The sequence below is a fragment of the Coregonus lavaretus genome (genome assembly GCF_964263955.1).
Source record: "Coregonus lavaretus genome assembly, contig: HAP1_SCAFFOLD_429, whole genome shotgun sequence".
In the NCBI taxonomy this organism is placed as follows: Eukaryota; Metazoa; Chordata; class Actinopteri; order Salmoniformes; family Salmonidae; genus Coregonus; species Coregonus lavaretus.
Genome location: NW_028162438.1, coordinates 19,617 through 30,470, shown reverse-complemented (window position 1 = coordinate 30,470; position 10,854 = coordinate 19,617). Strand labels below are relative to the sequence as shown.

General features: G+C 42.7%; 1 protein-coding gene across 2 annotated transcripts; it reads right to left on the bottom strand.

Annotated features, from left to right (window-relative positions):
- Positions 1-5,750: 5,750 nt before the first annotated feature.
- Positions 5,751-9,450, bottom strand: LOC311119244 (uncharacterized protein). Of its 2 annotated transcripts, none has more exons than XR_014611928.1 (4): positions 9,170-9,440; positions 8,499-8,699; positions 6,969-7,886; positions 5,751-6,561 (listed from the first exon to the last, which is right to left on the bottom strand). XR_014611928.1 is itself a non-coding variant. In XM_084193969.1 (4 exons), exons 1-4 carry the CDS (start codon positions 9,176-9,178, stop codon positions 6,071-6,073), a joined length of 1,701 nt encoding a protein of 566 aa, XP_084050095.1. In that variant the 5' UTR covers positions 9,179-9,450; the 3' UTR covers positions 5,751-6,070. The 2 variants fall into 2 exon arrangements, 1 of the variants encoding a protein (XP_084050095.1); XM_084193969.1 differs by having other exon boundaries at positions 8,417-8,699; positions 9,170-9,450.
- Positions 9,451-10,854: the final 1,404 nt, after the last annotated feature.

Sequence of the window (10,854 nt, the reverse complement as noted above, 5' to 3'; positions counted from 1 at the left end):
TTATGATCAGTGAGTAATATTTCACTAGTGGTCTGTAAGTCACTGTGGATTTCTTGGCACCATAAATAACATCAATTAAGTGAAATAATATACAGACAATTAAAATGGTGTCAAGTAAAGAATGTGTTGTTTGACTAATTAGTTATGACCAACAGAAGCTTTGTGCAGAAGGGCCCTAGTTTTGTTCTTACAAAATATTTCAAGAACAAAACACGTAACAGACAGACAAACAAGTGGAGGAGAAAATAACCTGTCTGAAGAAGATGGCTTCTACCGGTAGTCATTTATTTTAAAAAAAAGTGTTGTCCTTCAGACATTCACAGATGTATTGTTTATATGAAAGGTAGTAAACCATTTATGCATAGCTTGGTGCTCATAATCAACTGTAACATTACTAACATCACTTCTAACATGTTTTGTTACGTGATTTTGTTGCTTGAAACTCTTTCCACACACAGGGCAGCTGTAGGGTCTTTCTCCAGTGTGAGTTCTCTCCTGACTTCTAAGCCCCGATGCTGTAAAGAAACTATTCTCACACAGAGCAGTGGTAAGGCATTTCTCCAGTGTGCGTTCGCTGGTGAATTCAAATGTTGCTTCCACTGACAAATCTCTTCCCACAGTCAGGCCAGAGGTAAGGCTTCTCTTTAATATGCACTAACTACTGGTCTTCTAATTGTCCTTTCTCAGTGAATTGCTTCCCACAAACAGAGCATTGGTGAGACTGGTTCTCTCCTTGATGAGTTCTCATGTCTATCCGTGGAGCTGGTAGGTGAGTCTTCCTAGCTGTGTTGTACTCCTGGTGTTGTTCAGGTTCTCCTGATGTAGAGGGACTCTCCTCACCAGCAGACCCCAACCTGGGATTCAATCCTGCATGGAAGAGGTTGAAGCTGAGATTAAGTTTGGTTTTTTACATCAAACTGACAAATGTCTTTTCACAGTCTGGCTCAGAATAATTTAAGGCAGCGTGAGATTAAGTTTTTAATTTTTTACATAAAACTGTCTTTCCATTGTCCGGGGTTGGGCTAAGACTTCTTCTCACCTTTCTGTGTGTTTTCAGATTTCCTTTCTGAGCGAATCCCCTCCCACACACAGAGCAACAGTGAGGCTTCTCTCCTGTGTGTGTTTTCTTCTGTAACCTTAGTGTATATGGGCTTGGCAGTTCTTTTCCACACGTTGAACAGTGGTGAGATTTCTTTGCTTTCTCCTGGTGTTGTGTGGGTCCTCTTATTGTAGAGGGATTCTCCTCAACAGGGTACAAACCAAGAGGCTCTTCTGCAGGAAAGAAACCTTGTGCACTCGCACACTCCCCCCTAATGTATTTAAAGGAATGGATTGGTGTAAGTAATATGTTGGAAACTCCCTCCAGCCATGCTTTAAATGCACGAGGGGGGGCGTGAAAGAGGGTAGAGAATGGTAACGCTGCCAGTGTGTTTCTTTGATGTGAAGTGTTACATGATGCAACGTCGCTAATGGTGAGCTGTGATAAACTAAGTCTGATAAACTTTCAGTCACTCAAACCACTTACTTCCACCTGGGTTGGGGTCAATTGGAATTTAAGTCAATCAATTCAGGAAGTAAACTGACATTCCAAAATAAATAAAAAGACAAGGCATCTATTTCCAATGACTTCTCAATAAACTGAAAGGTATCATATATATTTTTTTCAGTTTTTCAATTTTACATTCAAATCACTTCCTGAATTGACTGCCTTCAATTCAAATTGACCCCAACCCTGACTTACAGTCTAGCAGTCATGGTTTCCGTCACAAGTTCTTACACCCAGAATAACATGTAGAATCTCACCTAATCTAATTAAATAGGATCTCAAATCAAATCACATTTTATTTTTCACATGTGCCGAATACAACAGGTGTAGACCTTACAGTGAAATGCTTACTTACAAGCCCTTAACCAACAATGCAGTTTTAAGAAAGAATACCCCAAAAATTCACAAAAAAATACAATATAAAATAATATGAAATAAAAGTAACAAATAATTAAAGAGCAGCAGTAAAATAACAGTAGGGAGGCTATATACAGGGGGCACCGGTTAGTCGAGGTAATTGAGGTAATATGTACAGTGGGGGAAAAAAGTATTTAGTCAGCCACCAATTGTGCAAGTTCTCCCACTTAAAAAGATGAGAGAGGCCTGTAATTTTCATCATAGGTACACGTCAACTATGACGGACAAAATGAGAAAAGAAAATCCAGAAAATCACATTGTAGGATTTTTAATGAATTTATTTGCAAATTATGGTGAAAAATAAGTATTTGGTCAATAACAAAAGTTTCTCAATACTTTGTTATATACCCTTTGTTGGCAATGACACAGGTCAAACGTTTTCTGTAAGTCTTCACAAGGTTTTCACACACTGTTGCTGGTATTTTGGCCCATTCCTCCATGCAGATCTCCTCTAGAGCAGTGATGTTTTGGGGCTGTCGCTGGGCAACACGGACTTTCAATTCCCTCCAAAGATTTTCTATGGGGTTGAGATCTGGAGACTGGCTAGGCCACTCCAGGACCTTGAAATGCTTCTTACGAAGCCACTCCTTCATTGCCCGGGCGGTGTGTTTGGGATCATTGTCATGCTGAAAGACCCAGCCACGTTTCATCTTCAATGCCCTTGCTGATGGAAGGAGGTTTTCACTCAAAATCTCACGATACATGGCCCCATTCATTCTTTCCTTTACACGGATCAGTCGTCCTGGTCCCTTTGCAGAAAAACAGCCCCAAAGCATGATGTTTCCACCCCCATGCTTCACAGTAGGTATGGTGTTCTTTGGATGCAACTCAGCATTCTTTGTCCTCCAAACACGACGAGTTGAGTTTTTACCAAAAAGTTATATTTTGGTTTCATCTGACCATATGACATTCTCCAAATGCACTCTAGCAAACTTCAGACGGGCCTGGACATGTACTGGCTTAAGCAGGGGGACACGTCTGGCACTGCAGGATTTGAGTCCCTGGCGGTGTAGTGTGTTACTGATGGTAGGCTTTGTAACTTTGGTCCCAGCTCTCTGCAGGTCATTCACTAGGTCCCCCCGTGTGGTTCTGGGATTTTTGCTCACCGTTCTTGTGATCATTTTGACCCCACGGGTGAGATCTTGCGTGGAGCCCCAGATCGAGGGAGATTATTTAGTGGTCTTGTATGTCTTCCATTTCCTAATAATTGCTCCCACAGTTGATTTCTTCAAACCAAGCTGCTTACCTGTTGCAGATTCAGTCTTCCCAGCCTGGTGCAGGTCTACAATTTTGTTTCTGGTGTCCTTTGACAGCTCTTTGGTCTTGGCCATAGTGGAGTTTGGAGTGTGACTGTTTGAGGTTGTGGACAGGTGTCTTTTATACTGATAACAAGTTCAAACAGGTGCCATTAATACAGGTAACGAGTGGAGGACAGAGGAGCCTCTTAAAGAAGAAGTTACAGGTCTGTGAGAGCCAGAAATCTTGCTTGTTTGTAGGTGACCAAATAATTATTTTCCACCATAATTTGCAAATAAATTCATAAAAAATCCTACAATGTGATTTTCTGGAGAAAAAATATTCTCAGTTTGTCTGTCATAGTTGACGTGTACCTATGATGAAAATTACAGGCCTCTCTCATCTTTTTAAGTGGGAGAACTTGCACAATTTGTGGCTGACTAAATACTTTTTTTCCCCACTGTAGATGTATGTAGAGTTATTAAAGTGACTATGCATAGATAATAAACGTAATGGAGGGGGGGGGGGCAATGCAAATAGTCTGGGTAGCCATTTGATTACATGTTCAGGAGTCTTATGGCTTGGGGGTAGAAGCTCTTTAGAAGCCTCTTGGACCTAGACTTGGCGCTCCGGTACCGCTTGCCGTGCTGTAGCAGAGAGAACAGTCTATGACTAGGGTGGCTGGAGTCTTTGACCATTTTTAGGGCCTTCCTCTGACACCGCCTGGTATAGAGGTCCTGGATGCCAGGAAGCTTGGCCCCAGTGATGTACTGGGCCGTACGCAGTACCCTCTGTAGTGCCTTGCGGTCGGAGGCAGAGCAGGGACTATGTTGGTATTACAGACTCAGACAGGGAGAGGTTGAAAATATCAGTGAAGTCACTTGCCAGTTGGTCAGCACATGCTCGGAGTACACGTCCTGGTAATCCGTCTGGCCCTGCAGCCTTGTGTTGACCTGTTTAAAGGTCTTACTCACATCGGCTACGGAGAGCGTGATCACACAGTCGTCCGGAACAGCTGATGCTCTCATGCATGTTTCAGTGTTACTTGCCTCGAAGCGAGCATAGAAGTAATTTAGCTCGTCTGGTAGACTCGTGTCACTGGGCATCTCACGGATGTGCTTCCCTTTGTAGTCTGTAATAGTTTGCAAGCCCTGCCACATCCGACGAGCGTTGGAGCTGGTGTAGTACGATTCGATATTAGTCCTGTATTGATGCTTTGCATGATTGATGGTTCGTCGGAGGGCATAGCGGGATTTCTTATAAGCTTCCAGGTTAGAGTCCCGCTCCTTGAAAGCGGCAGCTCTACCCTTTAGCTCAGTGCGGATGTTGCCTGTAATCCATGGCTTCTGGTTGGGGTATGTACGTACAGTCACTGTGGGGATGACGTCATCGATGCACTTATTGATGAAGCCAGTGACTGAAGGTGTACTCCTTAATGCCAACGGAAGAATCCCGGAACATATCCCAGTCTGTGCTAGCAAAACAGTCCTGTAGCTTAGCATCTGCTTCATCTGGCCACTTTTTTATTGACCGAGTCACTGGTGCTTCCTGCTTTAGTTTTTGCTTGTAAGCATGAATCAGGAGGATAGAATTATGGTCAGATTTACCAAATGGAGGGCGAGGGAGAGCTTTGTACGCATCTCTGTGTGTGGAGTAAAGGTGGTCTAGAGTTTTTTTCCCTCTGGTTGCACATTTAACATGCTGGTAGAAATGAGGTAAAACAGATTTAAGTTTCCCTGCATTAAAGTCCCCGGCAACTAGGAGCGCCGCCTCTGGATGTGAGAGCTAGCCAGGCAGTTTTACAGGAATTATTTCATAAATAGTTTAAATTAACTAGACAAGTTGTAAATGCAACAAGTACTAATATTGTATGATATAATAGCAGTCACAGCTTTCCAATAAAAATAATCTGAGACATTTATGGTCTGTTTACATATATTTTAGAGGCTATTTATACGGAACATTTGTATAAAACCCGTATAATAGGTATTTATAATTATATGACAATATTTTAGGTTGACTAATTTATTAAACCATTTCTGATACATTACATGCTTTACTTTTCTTTTCCTGCATCAGTAAAACAGGAAATGCATCACCTCTGCCTCTACTGCCATTCATTCCAATTAGACTGGTTTGGATTTCTCCCTGACCAAGATGGCTGCCATTTTGGCACCACTATGGAACTTTGAGGGTTTTTGGCATTTCCCCTCTAGTAATTTAATAGGATCTCTATGGTGCCAACTAGTTAACTACCTAGCTGACGCTAGCTCACCTCATGCATTGTAAATTAACTCAAAAATATATTGAGAAGGACGCTGTGCTTGAGTTAATCCACCATTGCTGGCTTTGCTACGAGTACAAAATGTTGTTCTTTCCCTGTTGCGTTCAGCTCAAAGAAAGGTTATGTTAGCTAGTTGCAAGCTAATGTTAGCTTAGCTAGCTAGCTACTTTACTACTTCCACGTTTCCTTTAGGTCCTCTCCTGCCTGTACATTACTGCCACTGTCTGAGCTGGAGGGAAAGACAACAGGAGTCATAACCAGAGAAAAGCAGTTTCTCTCCAAATGCTCATTTATTAGTCATGACATGGTTATTATCAGTGAGAAACATTTCACCAGTGGGCTACAAGTCACTGTGGATTCATTGGCACCATCACAGCATCGAGGAAGTTAAATAATAATGAAAATAAACATTTACCAAAAAAAAAGGACAAAAAAAATGCTTCCTTTTTGGTGATCAAAATATGTTGCTTGATGAGATGAGTGAGAGTTAGCATGATTATCTTACACTGATCAGAGATGGCGACAACACACACAGACACAGCTTCAGCAAGAAGAAGAACTCTACCTACTAAAAGACAAAGTCGTGGTTAATTGTCCCAGTACTGCCAGTCCTGCATCTCCATATCACTCTCCTCCTTGGGTACTTTCTTGGACATCTGAGCCCTGGCTAAGTGCTTTGGCCTGTCCATGGTGGCTGACTGCTTAGGTCTGCCTAACTGGCGGGTCGGTCCGATGGGCTTGGCGTCATGGGTCCGCTGGTGCTGATGGAGCCCTTGCTTACGGACGAAGCTCTTCCCGCATTCGGTGCACTCGTGGGGTTTTTCTCCTGTGTGTGTTCTGAGGTGGACTTTGAGGTCAAATTCCCTGGGGTAAGTCTTGCCACACACAGGGCAGATGAGACGCTTTTCTCCTGAATGAGATCTCATGTGGTTGTGTAATTCTGGGACGTCTGAGTATTCCTCGCCACATACTAGGCAGCTGTGAGATTTGATGGCTGTGTGGTTCTCCTGGTGTTGTTCAGGTTCTCCCGATGTAGAGGGACTCTCCTCACCAGCGGACCAGGAACTGGGATAATCTCCTGTGGGAAAGAAACAATGTGAGAGAACATCAAGTCAGTTTAGTTGAATGCCAATCTGTTGTGTGATTAGTAGCAAATTTGAGCTATTTCAGGCACCCTATTTCCTATTTGTTTTAATGCCATTTAAAGCCCTATTTCCTATTCGTTTTAATGCCATTTAAAGCCCTATTTCCTGTTTGTTTTAATGCCATTTAAAGCCCTATTTCCTGTTTGTTTTAATGCCATTTAGTTTTTTTCCTCTGTAGTCCACACACTATTTGTAGCTTGCAAACCAGGGTCCTAACACTTCCATTCATGTTTTACATGCAACATGCTAAATGTTAAGCTGTTAGGAGTGTAGGCGGTCGTCATCAATCATGATTAATCAATAATAATTATTAATCAATGATAATATAAAGGGTTCTCACCTGTGTGCACTTTCTGATGCGTTTTTAAATTTCCTTTCTGCGTGAAACTCATCCCACACACAGAGCACTGGTAAGGCCTCTCTCCTGTGTGTGTTCTCATGTGTCTCTCCAGGTAATATGTTTGAGGGAACTCCTTCCCACAGTCTGGGCATCTGTGAGTCGCCTTAGCTCTCCTCTGTCGGCGTTCAAGTTCTCTTGATGCAGAGGGACTCTTCTCCCCTTCAGAACAGTGAAGCCGCTGATGAATCTTCAGATAGCCTTTCTGAGTGAAGCTCTTTCCACAGACTGAGCAAGGATGCTTCTCTCCAGCGTGCGACTTCTCGTGTGTTGTCAGATTTCCTTTTTGAGTAAAACGCTTCTCGCACAGAGAGCAAAAGTAAGGCTTCTCTCCTGTGTGGGATCGCTGGTGGACTTTCAGTAATGCTTTATGAGTGAAGGTCTTCTTACACACACAGCAGGAGTATGGCTTGTCTCCAGTGTCTGTCTTCAAGTGAACCTCCAGAACTTTCTTTGAGGAGAACTCTTGTCCACAGCAGCAGCCAAGCTTGTCATCCGGGTCTGTTTTAATCTGTTCAGAATGTTTCTTCTGGTGGTGGTATCTCAAACTACATTGATGAGTGAAGCCCTTCCCACACTCAGAGCAGGTATAAGGCTTCTCTCCTGTGTGTGTTCGCTGGTGTGTTTTCAAAGCTTGTCTAATAGTGAATGTTTTCTCACACACAAGGCAAGTATAAGGCTTCTCTCCTGTGTGGGTTCTCATGTGTATTTGTAGTGCAGATAATGTTTGGCAGTGTCTCCCACAATCTGGGCATGGGTGGGTCTTTTTCTGCCTTGTTCTGCGTATCATCTGGTGTTGTTCAGGTTCTCCTGGTGTAGAGGGCTTCTCCTCGCCTGCAGGGTGATGGCTGGGACTCTCTCCTGTGGGGATGAGACAGGACAGATATAGTCAGTGGGGTCTAAGTTTTATTGTACATACCTACTGGGTTTCCCCATTATTTTACACCACCTCCCGTGCTGCTCCCATTCTCAGATTTATGGCAACACACAAGACTGAGCCCCAAATCATGCCACCCTATTCCTTATAAAGTGCACCACTTTTGATTAGAGCCCCATGGGCCCTGGTCAAAAGTAGTGCACTATATTTTTTTCGTAATTTTTTTAAACCTTTATTTAACTAGGCAAGTCTGTTAAGAACAAATTCTTATTTACAATGATGGCCTACACCGGCCAAACCCGGACGACGCTGGGCCAATTGTGCGCCACTCTATGGGACTCCCAATCACGGCTGGTTGTGATACAGCCTGGAATCGAACCAGGGGGTCTGTAGTGACGCCTCAAGCACTGAGATGCAGTGCCTTAGACCGCTGTGCCACTCGGGAGCCATAGGGAATAGGGAATAGGGTGCCATTTGGGAATCATCCCAAGTTAGCCTGGCTCCAGCTACCAACCTGTATTATCTAGTTCCCAGTCTTCTTCCTCTTTGACTATGATATTAAATGTTGGTGTTTCACTGTTGACGTCCAGACTCACAGTAACTCTCTCCTGACCCTGTGGTGTGTCTTTCTGATCACCACGGTTACTGTCCTCCTGGTGACCATGGTTACTGTCCTCCTGGGCACCGTGGTGGTTACTGTCCTCCTGGCCATCATGGTTCCTGTCAGGACCCGGGAAAACCGTGAGTTGGGGTTCAGTGGAGCAGGATGGAGACAGGCTGGACAGGTCTTCAGAGTCCTATGATGAAGAGTGATAGCGCAGTTTTAACAACAAACTAGCTACATTAGGAAAGATAGCCTCAGCAATATGACACCATCCGTAACATCAAGGCAATGTTTCTGCTTGTTATAGAAAATACAATTTCTCAGTAAAGAAACCGTACCTACTAAGTATACCTGGTTTAACAACTATCAATCAATGCAAACCAAATTACACCAGCTAATTTTCATTGGATTTTCATTCACCTAGCTAGCTAGTGCTGGTCAGTTAGCTAATGTTAGCTAACGTTAGCGACCTACTAGAAAACAAATCACGTCAGCAAGCAACAACAACATAGCTAGCTAGTAATGATGTTGCTTGCATTCATTGTACTCTACAAAATAATGAGCAACTTGATTTGCTAGCTAGCCACAACATTTGGAATAGCAACAAACGAGCAGTTTGCAGAGCAATAAAGAGATGTGGCTAGCACACGTTCTGAGTCTTACCACGTCCATTGTGAATCAATCCCTGAGCTAGCTAGCTAACTGTTAGCTAGAAAGCTAGTTAAATTTGAATTTAGAATGATGACTGCCAATGTTGTTGGTTGTACCCTTGCGTCTCGTTGGATGTAGCCGGCTGGGAAATACCAACAACTGAGAATATTTAATCAAAAAGTACTGTATTGTTTTTTATAAATATCTCTGCTAACGTTACAATGTTTTGAAGTTAAATATAATGGTAAATAAACTGTCAAACTCTCTTTGGCTTCTTACTTCCGGTTTAGGTTATCTTTTGAGTGTGCAATAGCGCCAACATGCGGTCTGGAAGTTAAAGGCAATAGATTACAGGTCTCTTGCAGTGGTGTAACGTACTTAAGTAAAAATACTTTAAAGTACTACATAAGTAGTTGTTGGGGATATCTGTACTTTACTATTGATATTTTTGACTACTTTTACTTTTAGTCCGCTACATTCCTAAAGAAAATAACGTACTTTTTACTCCATACATTTTCCCTGACACCCAAAAGTACTCATTCCATTTCGAATGCTTAGCAGGACAGGAAAATGGTTCAAATCACCCACGTATCAAGAGAATATCCCTGGTCATCCCTACTGCCTCTGATCTGGGGGACTCACTAAACACAAATGCTTCTTTTGTAAATTATGTTTGAGTGTTGGAGTGTGCCTCTGACTATCCATACATTTAAAAAACAATGCCTTCTGGTTTGGAATGTGAAATGATTTATACTTTCACTTTTGATACTTGAGTATATTTTAGAGATTACATTTACTTTTGATACTTAAGTATATTTAAAACCAAATACTTTTAGACTTTTACTCAAGTAGTATTTTACTGGGTGACTTTCACTTTTACTTGAGCCATTTTCTATTAAGGTATCTTTACTTTTACTCAAGTATGACAATGGGGTACTTTTTCCACCACTGGTCTCTTGCAACCTACAGGTAACTGCCAAAATAAACGAAACTCTTGAGTAAATGAGGGAAACAAATTATGTTACGTGTAGGATGCATTTTTCCTGGCATGGTTTTGGGAAACTCTGCCTTAGAGCACCTGTCAAACTCATTCCGCCGAGGGCCAAGTGTCTGCGGGTTTTCGCTCCACCCGTGTACTTGATTGACGAATTATGGTCACTAATTAGTAAGGAACTCCCCTCACCTGGTTGTCTAGGTCTTAATTGAAAGGAAAAAACAAAAACCTGCAAACATTCGTCCCTCAGCGGAATTAGTTTGGCACCCCTGACTTAGAGGGCAATGTAAACATCAATAAATACAGCCATTCTGAGTGATCACCTTAAACCAGGGCTTTCCAACCCTGTTCCTGGAGAGCTACGGTCATGTAGGTTTTTGCTCCAACCTTAATATAGCGCACCTGATTCTAATAATGAGCTGGTTGATAAGCTGAATCAGGTTGTTACAACTGGGGTTGGAGCGAAAACCTACAGGAAGGTTGCTCTCCAGGAACAGGGTTGGAGGGCCCTGCCTGAAACCTATGGTGAATAATTGATATGCTGATGGCAGTGACCTCTTCGAGAATGACAATTCCCCCATCCACAAGGCACGAGTGGTCACTGAATGGTTTGATGAGCATGAAAACGATGTAAACCATATGCCATGGCCGTCTCAGTCAACAGATCTCAACCCAATTGAACACTAATGGGAGATTCTGGAGC